The following is a 22295-nucleotide window of genomic DNA, read 5'->3' as shown; positions in this document are numbered from 1 at the left end:
TGTTGTAGTAGGGATTCCGGTTTACGGAATTTTCACATTAACTAAAGTAAAAAAAATCCTTAAAGTCCAGCGCCTCTTTCTGGGAGAACCCTCTTGCCACAAACCTTGTTTTCTACTTCTCGACATTGCCATTTGTTGCATAAATCATTGCATTAGCAATCTCCACACCCTACCTATTCTTCCTTTTTGCAAACTCCATTCAGGAGGTCATGGAAGAAAAATTATCACCGAACAAAGAATACAAGGACAAGAGGCTAACCAAAAACAAAAAATAATAATAATAATAACAATAATAAAGGGAGAAAAAAATATGATAGGAAGTACTTATCTCTTGATTAAAGGAGAAACTGTCAAGGATTGTCAACTCCTCTTCTAACAAATCTGTGACTTCTTTTGAGGTGGGTGCTCATCATCATCATCATCATCAACGTTGATTGTTGATACATTCTTCTTTCTCTTCCTTTTCTTCTCAACACACTAGGAGGCATAGTGTCCAAAATTATGGCAAATGAAGCACTTGACCTTTGACATATCCTTTTTCTTCTTCTCCTTGGGCACCAATGCCTAGGCTAGTTGTTCTAATAATCTGTATAGTCCACCCTCTCAGTTAGATAGGTGAGAGAATCTTAAAAACTTGTCATGTGTCTAGAAGCACCACTATCCACCAACCAAATATCACTATTTGTAATGGAATCTAAAAGAGCAGAAACAAGAACTTTCTCCTCAGCTCCCTCTGACTCTAAAATAACTTCCTTCTGGAGATTTGTAACACCATTCAACCCGTCTTCCATTTTGAGACTTGCAACCATCCAATCAAGTTGTTGAAGACTTGTCTCTAACGCTGACTTCAATGGTTGCTCTTTCAACAAAGCTCTGATACCATGTTGAATTTTTCTACAAGATGTACAATAGAATACAATTTCTGCCAGATAATTACTTCCTAATTATTTACACTTCATAAATTCTCAACAGTAAATGCAGCGGAAACAATAAAAATCATAGAAAGATACCCTGGGAAACCCAACCTTGGAAGAAAACCCAACAATTTTTCTTTAGGGGAAGTTATTCTTCAATGAGCTTTACAAATCAACAATTTGTCTAGAATATGTGCCAATATCCAGGTCAAAATATTAGTCAAACCATGGCCACCTTCAACATCCAATAGGCCTCGGCCTGTCCTCTTCAAAGTTTGTGGCAGACCCTACAGCTCCTGCAACCTATGGCCTCTCTCTTGCTTCCCTTTAACTCGACCTCCTTCATGCATGGCTATGGCTCCTTGTTGCCCTCTTCCACATGAGAATAGTCCTTCTTGCTCTTCATTTTTGGTGTAAAAAATGAAATGTCACATCATTTATATATACTAGTCGAACGGGGGTAAAATACCCCAAGAGACACACCCTTTCATGTGGCTAGGCCGACTTGTCTTCCCAGGCCAACTGCATGCTCCAAAAACAATTTTGATTTTGATTTTCCGGCCGACTTAGGCATGTGGGAATACCTTCCGATGCTACAAAAATCAACATAGACTAGTCTTTATCTAAACAGAAACTGGAATTTATTTTGAAGCTTCACACATTAAGATAAAATTTGTCTTGCTTCAAGTTTGCATCTCTCATGGTTTATCTTTCACTTAAAGTTGTCCTTAAAGCATAGTTTAGGTTTATTGCAAGTTGTAGACTTCTTAATGAACCCAAGTTCATTGCTTCAGGATTTACTATTAACTTGGGTTATTAATAGATCTCTTAGAAATCTGACACTTCCCTTGCATATGATCAAATAGAGTTGTAATTCATCTCTTCAAGCTTAGCATTGCATCATTAAAGAAATTGAGCAAGTGGTTTTTGCCACTTAGGCTCAAAATCAGGAAATTTACCTTTACTATATATCATAAATCAGATTTTGAGTTAATCCACTAATTCCTTGATCATTTTCGCATCTAAATGGATAGATATGATATATGCTTACTTCACTAAGGATTAATCAATTTAAAGCATTATACCACTGAGTAATTGGATCCTTTATGTTTAGATTGTTATATTGTTGTGGGATCCATTTATTTCATTAACGAAAGTAATTCTTTGCATCTCTTAGTCCAATCATATTGACGATTTACTTGGGCTCCCATTATACTCAACTGTATATCTGAGGGATACCTCCCTTGGCCTTCTTGAGATCCAACCAATAGTGTAGAGGAAGTTGTGTTGAGCTGATAGTGATACATCATAAAACTCCCATCCGTTCTCCCGATTTCCTTGGGCTCTCATTATAATCAAATGTATATCTAAGGGATACCACCCTTGGCCTCTTGAGAGCCAACCAAAAGTGTAGAGGAGGTTGTATTGAGGTGATAGTGATGCATCATACAACTCCTATGCATTCTCCCAAGGTTGCGTCTGTGCATCAAGCTTTTCCACTTAGATGCTAGTTTAGGCAGTAACAGGCAGCAAAAGGTATGGTCCATGAAACTTTTGAGTCTGATATGTCTATCTCGCTAAGAAATGAGTTAGTTAACTCAGCTTTAACATAATGACTTTTATTAATTTGGCAACTAGAGAGATGGAATAGTGATTTTCTTGCAGGTTTAAAAATAGTAGGAGGGAAGAGAAGGTCATTAGCGATTGACAACATCAGCTTATCCTATCTGCTTATCATCCACTTATCGATTTACCATGAACAAAAATGACAACCAGCAAAGCTTCTGAAATTAATTTTACTATCTAAAATATCTAAAAAGAATAGCTCCAATCATCAGCTAGAAAGCATTACCTTTGCTGTGCCCAATGACAGTGTTAACTTTATGTCCCTTCCCCCTAAAATAGAGAACTACAACTCGTAGATCTTCAGCATCCTTCCAATAGTTTCCATATAAAAACTGGCCTTCACTTTCCCTGTAAAGTAACATTGTTCAATAATCCAGTTGGCTTTAGAGATAAGTAATAATAAAAATAATTCAGAACCACAAAACTACTTCAAAATTAAAGAAATTTAATATGTGCCTACCTACTGCTGAAAGCAAAAAACTGAAGTTTTTAAGAATTGTTAAAGGAAAATTACAAGTGCAAATAGACACAAAGGTAGAACAAAACAAAAATCACTTGTGACTAACAGGACATAACAAAAGTTGTCTTTCTGTTGAAATCAAGCAACTCATAGAACTATGTTTAACAGGTTATGTTTAGAGACTATCAGTATTTATCACCGCAGAACAGGAATAATGCTCATCGCCAAAGATGCCATTAAAAAGAGGACTTGGCGTGAAGGCTAACCTTCCACAATCTGGAAACTTAAGGAGACAGTGCAATGTCTTAAGTGTTCCATGAAAATCATATTGACTTATGGCGCCTACTTGCAAGGTAAATGTTGAAACTTGTGGTAGCTTTGGAAGGTCTTCCGCATAGGCTTGGTGTCTCAGCATGTAGAAGATGATTTATTGCCTCTTTAGGAGCTTGACTGGTGGAGTAAGTGATTTTTGACTTCTTTTCGAAGTATAACTTAGGAAAGTACAATAATTAAAGTCAATTAACTATTTTGCACTATAAGGCCAATTTCTAAGGATAAATAATTAAAATATCTAAGTGCCTTAGAAATGATCTCAACCATTGACCTCCTAGATCTTCTAGAAGGGAGATTAGGGTTAGGGATTTGGACCTATCACTTCACAAAGATTATAAAATAAGCCTAAGGGAGAGGTGAAGACACACAAGGAAAGAAAGCGATTTTCTCTAGAGTGAGTGACTCAGCTACTCTGTAGCGGGGAGGAGGAAGAGTGCAGGTGGATTGAAGAGCATTTCCGAGAGGCAGAATTATTGGAGATTGCAAGGCCAAATTGTCAGGCTGAATTTCCTAAGGCACAGAGGTTGTGCGAGGGGCTAACAGCAGGGCCGAGTTGCTGGTGAAGAGGTGGGCCAATTCTCTAGGCCGAATTTCCTTAGCAATTGATTTCCAGTGGACCGAAATTACTAGCACCAAACCATCCAATGTGGCCAAGTTACAGATTCCAGGAAATGCATATTTCCTTGTAATTTCTTTTTGCAAACCCTGATTTTACTGAGATTAGTTAATGAAGGAGAATTGTTGTGGGTGTTTAACTGTTGTAATGTGATTGATCTCTCTCTAGTTTTATTTTTGCTGCATATTAATTTTTGGAAGTTAAAATACTAGTTTATTTTTCAATAATTTAGAATTTATTTGGATAATAAAATAAATTTCTGAGAATAAATTATCATTGCAAGAAAATAAATCTTGGCTAGTATTACGAGATTTAACATGGTATCAGAGCTCTAGAAAACTCTGAAGGAGAGATCTGACATCACTATGGTTAGCAGCAACAAATTTCTTCTTTTTTAAGGCGGCAGAATTATTTTAAAATTTTCCAGCTGGGTTTTCTAGCCAACTTACTAAGTTGATTTGTGAGATGGCATCACTAAGTAGTTTGCAGTATGAAGACAGGTTGGATGGGGTGGCTAACTTCAATCCCCAAAAGGAGTGAATAACCATAGTTTTAAAAATGAATGGTTTGTGGAACTTTGTGAGCACAAGTATTCATTAAGGGTATCAGTGACCGAGAGAAACTTCACACTTTTGAGAGGCTTTGGGATGACTGCATCCAGGAACAAACTCAGGAGGAGTCCAAATCCAAGAGGCAAGGAGGAGAAGAGGACTTGCCCTTGTTATTCAAGGGAAAGAGGACGAAGGAAAGGGTTCCAGCGAAAAGGGTAAAAGTGACGGGTCAACCTCACATTCGAGGAAGGAGGACTTGAGTAAGATCAAGTGCTTCACATGCCACAAAAATGGACATTATGCATCGCAGTATCCAGAGAAGAAGGATAAGCGAAAATTGCAGTAATTAGCAGCACCATTTTATCAACAAAAACTCAGTTCAATGAGTTTGCTGCAAAGTTTGAAAAGAACTTATCACTAGTCTCTTGCCTTTCTACTAGCACAATCACTAGGAATGCATGGTACTTGCACAGGGGTGCATCTCATAACATGACAACAGCACAGGAGCTATTTACCAGTCTGACAGAAAAGGAGTCAGATATTCATGTGGAGCTTGGAAATGATGCTAAGTATGTAATGAAGGGGGTGGGAACAATTTTGTTCCAACTCAGGTCAGGTGGTTCGTTGGAAGCCAAGGATGTGTTATATGTACCAAACCTTGGGAAGAATATGTTCTCAGTCCCAGTTATGGAGGACAGGGGTTTGGTTATTATGTTTCAGAAAGGGAAAGTACTCATTTGTACGAAGGCATCTAGCCTTGACACAACAGAGGCCATTGGGGTTAGAGAGGGCAATCTATACAAGTTACAAGGTAAACTAGTGCAAGCCTTAGTGTGTAACTATGACAACCAGTGTGAGTTGTGGCATAAGAGGATGGGACACCTGCACTATAGGACACTGCCAATTCTAAGGGAAATTGTCACTAGTCTTCCAAATCTCAGCATCGAGCAACAAGGAGAGTGCGAAGGGTGTGTCAAGAACGCCAAGGTTGCTTTCCCAAGCAGCAAGCACAACTCCAAGGGGATCTTGGATCTAATTCATTTATATGTGTGTGGACCGATGTCAATGACATTAGTACAAGAAGCCTTGTACCATGTGACATTCATCGATAACTTTTCTAGGAAAACCTAGATCTACATTATTAAGAGCAAGGATGAGGTCTTTGGTTGGTTTCAGGAGTGTAAGGCTCTTGTGAAAAATCAAGCGGAAGGGAAGAACAAGGTCTTAAGGTCCAACAATGGGGGTAAATACACTTCCAGTGGCTTCAAGGATTTCTGCAAGGGAGCAGGGATCAAGACGGAGTTGACAATCTCATACAACCTATTACAGCAACATCTAGTAGCCTAGTCCAAAGCCTAACTAGGCAACTTAGGCCTTATGGCAACTGTTGATTTGGGGTAGCATCAGATGTGCTCTAGCCACGAAATTTGGTGGAGAGGTTAGGGCACATGAGATCTCCAATAACCAGAAAGGATTTGGGCAGATTCTAAACAGTTAGTGAGATATTAAAATAATTAATATTTTTAATGGAGTCCCTAAGTCTAAACTTAGGGTAATTAAAATATTAATGTGAATTAATATAAAATTGTGTTAGAATGGTCCAAAAGACATGGATCAAGCCAGATCCAATCTTAGCCGTCGATTAGGGACTTACTCTCGACTGTTGATTCGTCATCGAGAAAAATATAAGAGGAGGCTTGAGGGTCACTTGGAGAACACACCAGACTGATCAGTCATTCTATTCTCTAGAGCGGGGTTTGCTAAGAGAGATAGAATCAGTGATCAGTTGCAGTGAAGGGCAGTGAGTACAAGGCAGAGAGGCAGGGACAATGCTGATAGACCAGCGCAGAAGCAGAGAGAGGCGGACGCAGAGCCAAAGGGAGCCACGTAGAGGCAGCAGAGACTGTGCAGAGCGAGAAGGGCCTGCGTCATCCATGCAGAGGTTGTAGGAGTGACGCAGAGAGCCAGAGAGGCTGCGCAGAGCCTCAGTAGGCTGACGCAGAGCCCAGCAAGGCTGACGCTGAGCTTCAGATTGTGCTGGAGAGGGATTTCGTGGAGCAAGCTTTCCAAATACCTGTTTCCGAAGAAAGGTATTGCTGCCAAATTTTTTTATCTCTGTCGGGTTAGCCAGTTTGGCACCCAGTGTACTCAAAAAAGCGCTGCTTAATAATAAAACCCTCAGATAGCTGCACTGGTTTTCCCGCATTGGGTTTTTCCGGGGGCATTAGTCCAAAAATAATGGTGTCATTTGTGTGTTTGTTTTTGTTTCCTTCAGTTGATGATCTATAATGTGTTGAGCATGCACTTGTATCTATTTTCAGTGTTTACATGGTAAACAACTTGTTAATTAACAGAACAAGTAGGTAGGAATAAATGAGTAAAGTGCATGGAGGGTTTCTAACTATTAGACTTAGAAACTTCAACAGAAAGAGGTCAACCACCATTATCACCTTAGTGAACTCTCTCCTGTTGTTTTGTGGTCACATGTTATCCCAACAAGGGAGGCTTCCCTACCAACACTTGGGAGTTACATGACCTATGGTTTCCAAGCCAAATGGCTCTCTAAAATCTCGCAAATAAAATCACCTAGAAAGATCTTCAATAAAGGAAGGCTCAAGGGTGATAGGGGTTTAACGATTATGGAAGAAGCTATCGATGAAGCCTTGGAGGCCAAGATAAGATTTTACAGATGTTCAAATACAATTTCCACCAACCCTAATAAACAAAAGAAATGTTGTTATAAGTTATGATTTTAATGATATGCATTACATCATGCAATAGCGTATAACAGCAAAAAAATTGTAATATTCCTTTTCGGAAATTTACTAGCGATAACAAAGATATACTAGAAAAACAACAAATGTCTTAGCAAACTATATTAATAAGTACGAATAAAATCGATAAATGCTACAACCATGCACAAAATCTTCATTTTTCAATAAAACAGTGTAATAACAATTTGGGGAAAACCTATCTTTATTGCATTCACCAAAGGAGAGTTTAAAGATCTAAAACTCTTTTCTGAAATTATAACACAAAATTGTAAGGAACCTGGCAATATAATCCTAGGTAATGCTTCCTAATTAACTCAGCTCCTGAAACTCGTCCCCAGCAGCAACAACTCAGCCTTCTGACAGTCAGTATTTCGGCCTAGAAGAATAGCTTGGCCTCTGCAATGAAAATTTGACCTCAACAATTGAATTTCAGCCTTTAGCAATAATCTCCGCCTCCAATAATTAAACTCTGCTCCAGCAAATTAAACTCATGTCTTGGTAAATAAATTTGGTCTTAACAAGAATTCAACCTTCAAGAAACGATGGGCTTGGCCCTCCTGAAACTCTAGCAAAAGGAAACTCAACACTGGCAATAAACTCGGCTTCAGCAACCAATTCGGCCTCCAAGAAAAGATGATCTCAGCCCTCTGGAAAATTAATGCAATTTGGCCTCCTCCTGGACTTGTCAATTCCGCCTCCTTGGAGATACCAATTCCGCCCCCTAGAAAATGCAATTCAGCCTCCCACTAAAATTTTCAATTCGGCCTCCATGAAGACAATAATTTTGGCCTTTTTGTGAACTAGCAATTGTTGAGATTTGCAGCTTAGGAAGTACTGCAGAGTCCAAACCCTAGGCTTGAGGGTTTTGGAGGAATGGGCACACAAAAGTGTTTTGTGAGCTTAGAAACCAAAGTGGGGATTTTGTACCCGAAGGTGTGGGGCCAAAACCATGAGGAGAAATGGTGACATGGCACTTGGAGATGATAGTGCACCTATGTTGCAGGAAACGTAGGGCAAGGGGGTGTTTCCGTATGGAAACGGGTACGAAATGTTGAAACGTGTATGGTACGGCCATGAAACGCGTTTGAGGCTGTACTGCCACGTTTCACGAAATTGAAACATGGCCAGTACAGCCTGAAACGCGTTTAAGGGCCGTACGACTCACGTTTCAGCTTTTTACTAGTGTTTTTTTTATTTTTTATTTTTTTTAATTTGTTTTCTAATTTATTTTTAGGTTATCCTAGTGACTTCTAGTTGCTTCTAGATGCCTGTCTAAAGTTATAAAAGTGGACTTTTGCCCTAGTGTTGATATGCAGTTCATGGTAATGTTAAATTCTTAAAGTAACGGGATGAAATTGAAAAATAAAGGAGAATATCACTTTTACAGGAGAATATCACTTTTACTTAAATTTTTAACATTACCATGAAATGACTCAGGATGTTTGAGAGTGGTTTCGCCCTCATTGGATTTCATATGGAGAAAGTAGAATTTTAGATCTCACTCAAAATCCAGCAGACTTATCTGTTTTTCAAGATTTCAGGATTGGGGAGATTGCCATGTTTCCATTGGATTTTATCATGTACTAGGGTATGGAACTTGTATTTAATCAAGAGAACCAAGCCCTCTATGCAGGGGAGCCTCCCAATAATGAAGAGCATGTAGGGTACTAGGGTATGAAACTTGTATTTAATCAAGAGCACTAAGGTTGTTTGACTATGTAGGAGGAGACTCCCAATCAAGCACAAGACAAGAAATTAGAAATTTCTCGTGACTAATTTTGGATATTTCTATTTTCATTATGTGATCATTCATGAGTAAAAGTGAGGTAAATTTAGAGACTTATAGTTTATGCATTGACAATTGACAATTTTATCATAATGTCATAAATTAGAATGTATCACATATGCTTTGTGATTGCACATATTTCTTAAATGTCCTAATATATATATATATATATATATATATATATATATAGATAGATAGATATATATATATATATATATATATATATATTCGCGTTTCCCCGTTTCCAAAATTTGGGGAGGTCGCGTTTCGTATCGGTTCCCGTTTCGGAAACTCGTACCTATTTCCCCGTTTCGTGCAACCTAGTAGTGCACCCTTAGAGGAGCAAGGGGCAACTTCAAACACTGAGAGAGCCCATGTAGAAGTGAAGATATTAATTTTTATTTTTCTATGTGGGTGAATTTGTCTTAAAATCAAGTCAGCCCTAGCATAAGGTGTCCCTCTTCATAGGTTGGACATCACCCTAAGAAAAGATATAAAAGGAGTGAGGAGGAGCCTCATTCCTCACCAATCATAGCATCCTTTCTCTCATGTGAAGTTTGAAATTGGAGGCCGAAATATTGAAGGAGCCACAGCCCTAGATGCCTGAACGAAGGAGGGAATAGGACGAAGTTTAGGGCATGTTTTCATCACTGTTTGGGCTGCGTTTTGGGTAGGGAAATGCAACAAGGAAAGGACAGTCTGTGGGATAATAGGCTGAGTCTATTTGGGGTTGTTTTGGGCATAAAAATCAGAGCTAGGTTCTTTGTTGCAAACCAAGGTCTGTTGTTGTGAGTGCAAGTGGGAAGAAGGCCTGTTTAGGGAGGTCGAGTAGCCTACTAGGCTCCCTAAACAAGGCTGCAGTCATCTCCAACAAGAGGAGGCCTGTACATGGGAAGATTTTGTGTCTTATGCAGGGAAAGTATGCCCTAACCAAGGTCGAGTTCCAAAGGAAGGTACAGCTCAAATTCCAAGGTGTTTTGGTTGGCAAAAGATGTCGTCTTCAAGGAGGGAAGGTGCAAGATTGTGGTCCTAGTTTGGACAGAATTGGAAGGAGGTCATCCTAAGACTGTAAGGAGGGTAGCAAGTGGATTGTCCTAATAGCCCTAGATCAGTTGACAAGAAGGACTTTGGCAGCTGTAAGAACAGTGAAGATTTGTAAGCTCAGAATTGATCCTTGAAGGATAAAGGAAGGAATTCAAGGGAGCAGATTACATCGGCCCAAGTTCATTGTTGGAGAAGGGCATTTGACCGTGATAGGTGGCAACCCTCCATGCCCTAAGTCTGTCTTCATCGGGCAGCACAGGAAGGCACTAGTGGGAAGAAATCCATAAGAGTTGTGTCCTTGAAGGACTAAGGAACAGCTAGTGGGCAAGAAGTCCCAAAGGAGCTGAGGAACAACAATGGGCAAATGAGAGTTGTTCACAAACGAAGTTATGAGCAACTCGACAGGAGTCTCGATGTGTTGATGCATTGAAGGATTAACGATCAGCTAGAGAGCAGTGGGAGTCGTGTTCAATGACCTAATGGAGATGGTTCATTGATAGAGGTAGGTTGGAGTTGCTGCAAATCGAAGCCAAAGGACAAGGCAGATGTGTTCAAGATACGACCAAGAGGAGCTGAGAGAGCGCGCTACATTAGACAGAGGGTTAGTGTATCTTGTTCGGGCAGTTTGGTTGCCATAGTTGTTGACACCAAGTCCTAGTTACCTTGTATCACTGGATGTATGAGGGCCATTATCCCTAGTACGTGAGCCCTAGACAATTGTATTATAAGTTTGTTAATATAACAAAGTTGGGCATTGAAAAATTGTAAAAAGTTGTCTATATTTGTGCACGTGTTGATTTACTACTATTTATTGTTCCGCTGTGCAAAGTAATCTGTTGTGATATTTGGATTGGTAGTGCCAGTGATTCTAAGACCCTAACCTAGATTCCAGTATTGTGGAAAAACAACATGGTATCAGAGATACTATGAAGGGCCAATGAATCAGAATGTGCACAGTGAAGCAGCTCAGAGGGAGCTGAGATAATCTAGACCACGGAGCAAAGAGTTCAACTAAAGACATGGAGATATGGTCTTCACTGGCTTGGCAGGGAGATTGGATGGGAGTTCTAGTGCATTGGTGGTGAGTCTAGTGAACAACAGTTTGTTGTAGGGCAGATTGTTGATCATGAACTTCCTATGATTTGCCAAGGATCGTTAGGACAACTCAACGATTGCTTCGGCAGGGATGAGATAGGTATGATAGAGATTGCTTCATGTGATGGACTGGATGTTGGCAGGCTAGTTTCTTCATTGGATCATGATGTTGCATATCCAAGATTGGAGGGATGTGCACATGTTGTGTTTGATCCAGGAGGATGAGTGCTTGCAAGACTAGGTTGCGGTGATGATGGCCTATGTTTGGCCACAGCTCGGAGTAACCTTGTAGGACACGAGATCAGTATCAGGTTGAGCCAGTGGAGATCATGTAGACTCAAAGGGAGTCTAGCTTCATTGGGAGCATCCCTATCGAAGTGTTGAGGTCTTCAAGTTCAGATGAGATGAGGAAAAGGCACTATCGAGATAGCATGGTTCATTCTAAAGAGTATGTTGCAGTGATGGACGCCAGATGGGCTAGTGTCGTCAGTGATATTAATGGAGACTTCCTAGTGTTGGAAGTACCTCCCTTGCTAAGAGGGAGTGTTGAGATTTGCATCTTTGGAGGTACTCCAAACATAGGCTTTAGGGTTTTGAAGGAATGGGAACACAAAAGTGTTTTGTGGGTTTACAACCCAAAGTGGAGGTTTTGTACCCAGAGGTGTGGGCCAAAACCATGAGGAGATATGGTGACATGGCACTTGGAGATGATAGTGCACACTTAGAGGAGGAAGGGGCAACTTCAAGCATTGTGAGAGTCCATCTAGACGTGAAGATATTAATTTTTTAATGTTTTATGTGGGTGAATTTGTCTCAAAATCAAGTCGGCCCTAGCATGAGGTGTCCCTCTTGATAAACTGGACGTCACCCTAAGAAAAGATATAAAAGGAGCGAGGAGAAGACTCATTCCTCACCAGTCATAGCATTCTTTATTTCATGTGAAGTTTGAAATTAGAGGCTGAAACACTCAACAAGCCGCAACCCTAGATGCCTGAACTAAGGAGGGAATAGGAAGAAGTTTAGGGCATGTTTTCATGATTGTTTGGGCTACATTTTGGGCAGAGAAATGCAACGAGGAAAGGAGGGTCTGTGGGAGACTAGGCCGAGTCTATTTGGGATTGTTTTGGGCATAAAAATCAGAGGTAGGTTCTTTGTTGTAGGCCGAGGTTTGTTGTTGTGAGTGCAGGTGGGAAGAAGGCTTGTTTAGGGAGGCCAAGTGACCTACTAGGCTTCCTTAACAACGTTACAGTCATCTCCAACAAGAGCGTAGCAAGAGGAGGCATGTATATCCGAAGATTTTGTGTCTTATTCAGGGGAAAGTATGCCCTAACCAAATTCAAGTTCCACATGAAGGTACAGCTCAGATTCCAAGGTGTTTTGGTGAGCAGAAGGTGTCGTCTTCAAGGAGGAAAGGTGCAGGATTAGGGCCCTAGTTTGGACAGAATTGGAAGGTCATGCTAAGGCTGTAAGGAGGGCAGCAAGTAGATGGTCTTAGTAGCCCTAGATCAAGGGACAAGGACTTTGGTAGTTGTAAGAAGGGTGAAGATTTGTAAGCTCAAGATTGATCCTTGAAGGACGAAGGAAGGAGGTCAAGGGAGCATATTACATCAACCCAAGTTCATTGTTGGAGAAGGACGTTTGACAGTGATAGGTGGCAACCCTCCATGCCCCAAGTGTGTCTTCATCAGGTAACACAAGAAGGCACTAGTGGGAAGAAGTCCCTAAGAGTTGTGTCCTTGAAGGACTAAGGAGCAGCTAATGGGCAAGAAGTCCGAAAGGAGCTGAGGAATGGTTGTGCGCAGATGAGAGTTTTTCGCAAGCTAAGTTGTGAGCAACTCTATAGGAGTCTTGATGTGTTGATGTGTTGAAGGACTAACGATCATCTAGAGAGCAGTTGGAGTCGTGTTCAAAATTTTGGCCTCTATTGCAGGTCTGAAATTTTTGGCCCCCAACAACTATTGTTGTATCCACACATGTGAGATCGATTTAGCCTTCCAAGGCCTCCCAACAACTTCGCTTGCTTTGCTTCCTTGTCTAGGGCTAGAATGTGACCTAGTAGGCCCTTCTTCCAGCAACTTTGATCCTCTTTCAACAAATAGAGAATCTCGACCTTGAAGCAACAAACCCTAGCCTTCCTTCTTCACACGTGTGAGATAGAATTAGCCTAGAAACTTCTTCCTTTGTCCTCTTCCTTCTTCGCTAGCCTTTTTTCTGCTCCTCCTTCGCTTGAATGAGATGTGAGATGAATGTGTCTCAAGGAGGTCGAGTTCCCTCCTTTATATAGGCTTCTCAAGGTGGATGTGGCTCCTCAAAATAGGTCGACTTCTTAGCTGCCAGGCCGACTTGGCCTTGAAGGGTATTTTGACACTTTTAATTACAAAAATAATTTTCTTTACAAGTTACAATGTGCCCGATGGGGTCTTCAACTTATGACAATGACTCTGTTGACTTCTTGACCTACAACAAACCCTACAAGCACTCAATGGGTGCTTGACCTCTATGACCTCTAAAATAAAAGACCTTGAGCATAAAACCCATGCTCCAATAACAATAATATTTTTTCTTTTATTTTACAAAATACAAAAATCAAAAGTACATTTCATATTTATGAAGACAGAACCTAGTTACACATTTTTCAACAAATTCCAGATGCAGGACTATAGTCCTATGGCTACACATGTGACCAGCATTCTGAAGAAAGGTAGTGGCTTCAGATTCATTCAGGTGGCTCTCAAGTCGTACAGGCAACAAATAGGTGGTTCCATGATGTATTTAAGTAAACACCGGGCCAGATATATGTTTTGTTGTGAACACCTTGAGCCAACTTATGGTAGAGAAAAGGAAGGTGCAATAGGTAGCAGCAAAGCATGTGCTCAGCTACTTGACAGGTACAGTGGAGTATGGAGGTATCTTAGAAGTGATGGAGTGAAGCTGCAAGGATATACAGACTCATATTGGTCAGGTAGTGCCACAGACTAGAAAAGCACCTCAGGGTGCTGCAACATGGGATCAACACTAATATCCTAGGTCAATAGGAAGCTGACTTCAATACCACTCAACTTAACCAAGGAAGAGTATATGGTAGTGAGTATGGCGATTTGTGGAGTCATTTGGCTTCACAAATTGCTTACAGGGATATTTGATCAAGAGTTGAATCGAATGGTGATCTACTATGATAATTAGAGTTTTATCAAACTCTTTCAGAATCCAATGTTCCATGACAAGTCCAAGCATATTGATATCAAGTGTCACTTCAACAGAGACACAATCTAGAAGGGAGCAGTTAAGCTTCAGTGTATCTCCACAGATGCGCTGGACTTGGCCTCTGCATATCCCTATGGGTCAAGCCAACAAGAAAAAAGAAGCTGGACTTGGGCTGTGCGAAAACAACAAGGCAGAACCAAAGACTCTTAAACTGGTTTTAGTGTTGGTTATTCAGAAGGGGGTTCAAAATCTCCAAGTGATGGCAGATACTCAAGTGGTCATAAAATGGATGAGAAGGGAATACACTTCGAGAAATTTTCTACTCCACCCAATCTATGAACAAATTATGAATTACACATTAGATATTGGTGAACTCTCTTTCATTCATGTCTACAGGGAGCGAAATACTGAAGCAGATGCCTTATGTAAAGATGGTCTGCAGTTTATTCTAGGTACTTGGCATCTGTGAGAACATCAAAGATGGGCAAGTATATAAACATGATCCCGATCCCTTACTTTTGCAGACCATGCCTTGGGACTCTTCACCTAATGGTTTTATTTATATACTATGGCTCAAACACCCTAGAGGGTGACTGATGACTGTCTATTTTTTCTATGACTATGAGAAAGAATGTAATAAGTCAGGGCTGCATTTAGACCACATTGGGATATGTCTTTGAACTTTACTGGATTCAGTTTTCGAAAAGAATAGACAACTTTTGAAGTTTTTCCTAAGTGGATTACTGTGGTCACTGGTTAGATGTAATAAGCTTAAGGCAGATTCCTTGGATCCTTATATACATTGAACTTTTAGATACCAATATTGTATTTACGAATCTACATAATGTAATTTTGTTTTTAGTAGTGAAATTACATTTTTTTTCAGAGGAAAAAAAAAAAACAGAATCTACTTTCAAAGGAATCGCCAAAGGTATTTTCATGATCATGAGTAATAAAACTAAAAAGATGCCTTATCCAGATCATAAGTACCAAGGCAGGAGAAAATAAATCTCTTTGTTTCTCAAGGAGAGAAAGTAGGATGGACTTCACATTGCCATAGAAATTGAATAACAGAAGGGCATTCAATTGAACCTTAAATACCATGGAAACTAGCTGAACCACAAATCTTACCCATTTCCAGAAAAGTCAAAACGGAAGGTGCTAATTCCTTCACTTGATAATGAAGATGCCAGGCTAACCAAAGTGCCATCGTCCTGAGAAAATCACAAACTCCCAGATCTTTTAAAACATTTAAACTAGCATATTCACAGAGCAAGCTACAAACAAGATCAAACATATAGTAATCTCATGCAAAGTATAACCATTATAATTTAGAAGAATAAGAAGATGGATGCAAGTAACCATAGCAGAATAGCATTAATAAGAAACAAATCAGCAATCTTACTACCCTCACTTCTGAACTACTCATAGAAAATTTAGAGGCACCCATGAAATCAAAGGCAAGGCCTTATTTGGAATGTTAACTAGGTGATCAAACCAGATATCCTCTTCCCATAGAAAGTCAAAACCGTTAGATTTTGGTTTAGATCCTTAATCAACAAATGCTGTTAGGGTGAGTTTAGACATACCACTTGTGAGGGGGGAGAGGAAGGTTTGCGTGTGAAGTGGCCCCTTGATAGACAGTAGACATGATTCACTTGTTCAATGTTGTTGGATGACAGTTTTGCTTGCTGAAACAGTATGAGGTTAGTGTTCTGTGTAAACCCAGAAGGGTCTTATTCGACAAACTTAATTGTTGTAGTCGCCTAGTCTCTCACAACTATTAAATGAATTTTGGAGGAGAGTTTAAATAGCCAAGCAGGATGGTGATAGAGTGGGCATAGATCCAATGTTTTAGAAGTAGGACTTTGTTAAATTTGGCAACTAGGGCCAAACTTCACCTTGGACAGCTCATATGATGCAGCTGATATTTTTATTGGATTCCTCTCACCGAGGTGTAGGATTGATCTAAAATCATCTCATTCTGACATGTACAAATGGAATTATGAATTTATTTTGATTATGGACAAATTTTCAAGGTCGGCCAGCCATCTAATTTGCACCCTCAAGCCCACAACGTTGCATATAAATACAAGGAGCCTCCTCATCTTGTCATCTCATCCCACACTCATTCTTCTCTCTCCTTCATTGATTGGGTACGAATTTCAGAGGCAGCTCTCCACACGTGCAAAGAAGAGAAGGGTTTTCTGTCCCTGCGTTGACCAGTGTTGACTGAAATTGCAGGAGGGTTGTTTTGACTTGCATTGACCAGCGTTGACCTGTTTTGACTGGTTTTGTGTGGGGGATCTCTGTTTGGGTAGGCCGCATTTCTGGGCACAGAAATCGAGGCTGTTTGACCATTGTTTGACCAGTGTTGACTGCAGAAGGGTTTGCTGCAGTGTTGACTTTCGTTGACCAGATTTGACTGGACTTTTTCGGACTGTTTTTGGGCTGATTTGACTAGCTGTTGGAGGCTGAGTTGACCGAGTTTGACCAAGCTATTTTGGAGGTCAAAATCTGCCCTGTTGACCAGCATTGACTTTCTGGTTAGGGCTTTCTATTACTGTTGTTTGACTGGTCAGATTTCACTTTGATTGGGAAAGTGAAAATTGTATATTGTACTCTCTCTGCTGAACTTTTGAAAAATTATAAGAAGAATTGATCAAAGGTTTCCCCACATTGGGGTTTGTCCCTGGCTGGTGCCATATCTTGTGTCCTCTTGTCTTGGCTTGTCTTCTACTGTTATTGTTTATGTTCTATCTACATTTTACTATCATGTTGATGTGATTGCTAAACTGGATATTGATATTGGGCTAATAAGAAAATTGAAGTAAAATTGCTCTTAAGCATAGAACATACCATTGTTATCTAAATTTAACATGGCTGAGGTGAAGACAAAGCACAAGCAAGAGTGAGAAGAGCAATCACTAAGAAGAGCAATCACTGATCAAGGACAAGATTCAATGGCCTCCACATCCTACTTCAAGTCTGATGATAAGCTTCATGATAAGTCTGATTATCATGCATGGAAGATGTCTCTTGATTTGACTTTAGAAGAGCAAGATGTTATGGATTATGGGCAGGGAAAGATTTCAAAACCTCCTTCAAATGCACCTGCTGCTGCTAAGACAAAGTCTAAGTTACCAGAAAACGGATATGGGAACGGATACGGGTACGGGGTTTGAAACGGATACGGCAAATTTTCAAAAAATATGGATACGATACGGCAGGAAACGGCACATAATAAATATATATATATATATAGATATATATATATATTAAAAATAAAAAATTCATATTACCATTCATATCAGAATCTAAATTATCATCTATGATCTATCATGATTCATGATTCATCATCATCAATTCAAATTTCAACTTTCAAAGTTTTAACATATGCCATATGGCATAAACATTCAACATTGCCATCATCATTAACGATTATTATAACATTCATGATTCAAGTTTCAAGTTTCAACATATCATCAAGTTTTTGTTTCAAATTTCAAACATCAAGTTATCTAATATCAAGTTTCAAACTTTCAACATGACAAGTTACACAAACACCATCATTACCAAGGTCCAAAACTAATAATGCATACTAATTACTACATACTATGAAAGTACAAAATGAACTATGACTGGCACTAGGCAGTCTACTATCATTACTCATAATCATATGATTGTTCAAAAGTTTAAAAGTTAAAAGTTAAAACACCATCATAAATTACATTTACATATCATCAAATATGTCTTCATTCATGCCACTATAATGTTCCACTTCCACATCCTCTCTAGAAGTGGCACTGAGAACATTGCTGCCATGTCCACTTGAAGATGCACCTATTCCCAGTGATGGCTCCAAATCAAACAAACTCATGTGAGACATGGCATTCAATGTCATATCCAAGTCAGGCAACTCTTGTTCCACGTCCCATAATTTGTTGGGCCCAAATTTGTATTCATCTCTCTTGTGTGACAGAAGGCGAAGGTTTGAATGAACATACACTAGTTCCTCAGCCTTCTTAGAGCCCAATCTGTTTCGCTTCACTGAATGGATGAAGCCATATGTACTCCAGTTCCTTTCTGCTCAAGAAGAACTAGCAACCTGTGACAAGACCTTGATGGCCAACTTTTGGATATGTGGAAGTGCCCCACCATAGAAGTTCCGCCACTCAATTGGACTTAATCTGCTTTTGTCCCGCATACACTCAATATCACAACCCCAACCCTCTGATCCCACAAAATGAGAAAACTGTGCACGAATCCGAAGCCCAATTTCAGGATCTACAAAACGCTTTCTAAAAGCATTTTTAAATCCTTCTGCGACTTCTGGGTCTTTGTTTGGTGCGCTTCTTTCTGGATCATGTAGCAACTCTGCAGCATAATATTTTGGATTCAGTGCATAGGCTAAAAGGTGCAATGGGGTGGTCATCTTGTTCCACCTTTTGGTCAATATATCTTTTACTTCTCCGTAAAAGATTTCATCTGGGTCATTCTCTTTGGCATTTATAACCAACCTTATCTTCTCTATCATGGAATCAATGCCCTCATACACCTCTCCCAGATTAGGCATATCTGTGTCAAACATACGGAGCAAATCCACAATTGGCTTAGTAAATGCCAAGAGGTACTCCACCTTATCCCACCATTCATCATCAACAACCAACCGTTTCATTGCTTGTGCTCTATCAGATTGGGATTGCCTCCATTGATTCCAAAGAGAACTGCATACCATTGATTGTAATGCATCTTTCACCTGCATGAGCCTTGTTAAGACTATGATGTGAGAAGCAAATCGAGTCTCAGCAACCTGCAGGTGTCAAATTGCCAATGTTTCAAATTTCAATCAATTTGAAAAATCATAATTTGATTGAATATTAATAACCTATTATGATTCACGAATCATGACATTTGAGAATCCAATTTAGATATTTGAATTTAGAGTCACAAATTAGAATTTATGAAATATTTAATAAACTTTAAAGTTTAAAGTATATGTACCTTAAGGAGCTCCAACTTAGCAAATTCCCTGTAGATGCCTTGGGACATGTGGTGGTTTGTGATAAAGGCTTGAATTTCTTTTGCCTCTTCAAATATTTTTCGAATCCACTCAATTTGCTTCCCCAACTTGCTCAACATGAGGTTCAATGAATGCACAGCACAAGAGGTCCAAAAAATATGTTGATATTTGCCTTCAACAATTAGGCCTGCTGCTCTACACACCATTGCATTGTCAGTTATTACCTGGACAACATTTTCAGGCCCCACCAATTCAATTGCTTCAATCAAGATGTTAGCAATGAATTGAGAATCTTTCATCTGCCCTTCACAATCCACTACCTTCAAAAACATTGCCCCATGTGGGCTCTGAGCAATCACATTGATCAAAGGCCTATTTCTTTGATCTTTCCATCCATCAGAAATGATGGACACCCCTGAAATGAGCCATGAATCACGAATGGGGGCTAATTTAGCCTCCAAATCTAACTTTTGAGCACTCAACAATGTGGTGCGTATCTTCTCATATCCAGGGCTCTTGTACCCTCTTGGGGCTTCATTCAAACATTTTACCATCTTTGCCCAGTAAGGAGATCGCACAAGGTTAAAGGGAAGGCCATTTGCATAAATGCATTGGGCTACAGCTGCATCTGCTATCTCTCGAGCATCATTATTAAAACTCTTCTCAAGCGGTCCCAAATTTGACCGCTTTGACCCAACAATTCCATGAGAATAAAGTGGAGGCTTTGATGAAGATGCTCCCAACCTTGTTGGGTGTTTTAAATGGGAGGCAGGATTTGCTTCATTTGCTTTAGCATCTGCCTCGTCTTGTTCTCTCTGATATTTTGCAATTTTTACCTTGCTTAAACCATTTCCATCTTTCCCATTCTCTTTAGGTGGGCCACTACATATTCGAACCCCATTGTTTCTTAACCCAAGCAAATGTGCTTTAACCCGTGTGTATGACCCCTTAAACTCCTTTTTACACTCACTGCAAACCCATGCCAATGATCCACCTCCTTGGATCTTCCCAACAGTAGTGACATATTTCCAAAGTGGTGACTTTGGATCAACTTTCTGGGTTGATTCAATTTCCTGTGCCACTTCCTCTGCCTCATTCATGGCTGAACTTGAAGTTGCCATGAATGATGATGACATTTACTGAAACTGAAAAAAGAAAATTGACAAATATCAGATATGTATTTTACTATTTAAAAAAAAATTACTTGGTCATTTCTGGATGTGACAGTGAACTGTGACAAGTGAAACTGAAAACTGAAAAAAGTGAACAGTGACAGTGAACTGTGACTGTGAACTGTGAGTCTGTGACAAGTGAAAACTTTTCACTGAAAACTTAAAAGTAAAACTGAAAACTGAAAAAGTTAAAACTTTAAATTTACAAGGCTTGTAGCCTGTAGGTTTACATTTTCTAATCTTCTTTATAATATATATCACTGATTACCTACAGCAGTAACCACAATTGTTAATGAAGATAAAAATTGTTGTTCAGTGTTATTGTTCACTCATTTTTAATCACTGTTTGCTGCTCTTTTTACTTTGACGGTTATATCATATGCTGGTTGATTTTGAGTAGAGGATGAAATGGCATTGTTAAGATCTTTTCGCTGGTTCTATGCATCAATGTGGTAGGTTGGAATGGTAATGTTTATCACTAGCTGACTTTTGCTTTGCATTCCAAGCTTCTTCATCAAGTTAGGTTTCAACTTTCGACTCTATTTGCCAAAAGGATATGCCACTTCGTCTTTCTTATCTTTTCATCTGTTACTCTAAAGAAAAATCATTAAACACACAAATCATTAATCTGATTTGCAAATCTGTGCTACTAAACAAATTAGTGATTTGATCTTATGGAAACCCTCCTTGTGCTGAAGAACAGTCTGCCTAAAATGAAGGGAGGTTCTATTGAAATGACAGCAGGTTGAACTTCCAAGAGTTTTCCTAAATTCCTTGGGTTTGTACCCAGAAGATTGGACTTATCATGTGTGCAAATCCAAGAGGTAACAAGGTTGAAACTTGAGACTCTAAAGTTAAAACTACCAGTTGTAAATGTTTCTTAATTGATAGCAATGCAATAACATTAATTAGGGATCACTACATGGCTTTCACACTTCAGCAAATAAACCATTGGTTCTATGAAATTCTGTTAGTTGATCTTGACAAAGGAATTATGATATTATCTGATGATTATGATGGTCTGAGACTTGAGTGTTCACTTACATTGTTTGACAGCAATGATATACGGTATACCACAGAATTGGCAATATTATTATTCAGAGCATTTGGTCATTTTGTGAGGACGTTTGATGGATTATAGCCAGCTACAGCCTACGATATTTGCAGACCTCTCCTTCATATACAGCTGAACAATCATGTAAATCTGGAACTCTCACAACAGTTTGCGGTGATGACATTTCAATGTGGTCTAATATTTCATTGAGCATTTGAGAGTCTCACCCTGTCATTAAAATTTTAAATGAAACAAGACGATGGAAACAAATCTAAGATTCTAAACAGCTTTGAACTTTGAAGTCGAAGGAATGTGCTACTGGTTACACCGTTACGGTTACGTTACATAGATATTATGTCACCAGTGACCAAAGTAAAGCTATAGAAGTAACATACGTATTACTATTAAGTAGTGACTTCAACAAATCAACAGCAGTAAGTAATCTGAAATCTCACGTGATATGAAGTAACAGGCTACAGCAGTAAGTAATCTCCCGTGCGGCGTGAACAGAAACTGAAGTCTGAAACTTGAAAGCTGTTACAGTGATCCAACGAACTCAGCGGCGGCAGCACTCAGCGGCGGCAGCGAACTCGGCGGCAACGAACTCAGCTCTTGTCGTTTAGGGTTTAGAATGAATAATATG

At 39.5% G+C, this 22295-nt stretch overlaps 2 protein-coding genes across 3 annotated transcripts in view; both read right to left on the bottom strand.

The window, feature by feature from the left end:
• The window catches only part of LOC149170175 (putative uncharacterized protein YDL057W), a 380775-nt gene that overhangs the window by 179062 nt on the left and 179418 nt on the right, over window positions 1–22295 (bottom strand). For both annotated transcript variants that reach the window (XM_089428932.1, XM_089428931.1), the window contains 2 exons: window positions 15535–15617; window positions 2767–2888 (listed from right to left, as the gene is read on the bottom strand). In XM_089428932.1, coding sequence (XP_089285058.1) covers window positions 2767–2888; window positions 15535–15617 — 205 coding nt within the window. The remainder of the gene's footprint in view (window positions 1–2766; window positions 2889–15534; window positions 15618–22295) is intronic.
• LOC149170176 (uncharacterized) lies at window positions 18494–20560 on the bottom strand. The gene is made up of 2 exons (XM_089428072.1): window positions 19408–20560; window positions 18494–19216 (listed from the first exon to the last, which is right to left on the bottom strand). The coding sequence occupies exons 1-2, from the start codon at window positions 20545–20547 to the stop codon at window positions 18494–18496; spliced, it is 1863 nt and encodes a 620-aa protein (XP_089284198.1). The 5' UTR covers window positions 20548–20560.

Source organism: Pinus tabuliformis, chromosome 4_2 (assembly GCF_031772625.1).
Source record: "Pinus tabuliformis cultivar Carrire ecotype Pingquan chromosome 4_2, CPIR1, whole genome shotgun sequence".
In the NCBI taxonomy this organism is placed as follows: Eukaryota; Viridiplantae; Streptophyta; class Pinopsida; order Pinales; family Pinaceae; genus Pinus; species Pinus tabuliformis.
This window is presented reverse-complemented; position numbering and strand designations above follow the sequence as displayed.

Coding starts and splice junctions, on each gene's coding strand:
- LOC149170176 (XM_089428072.1), bottom strand. CDS start 20,547: ATGGCAACTTCAAGTTCAGCCATGAATGAGGCAGAGGAAGTGGCACAG. Junction 19,217..19,407: donor CTAAGTTGGAGCTCCTTAAG/GTACATATACTT, acceptor TGACACCTGCAG/GTTGCTGAGACTCGATTTGC.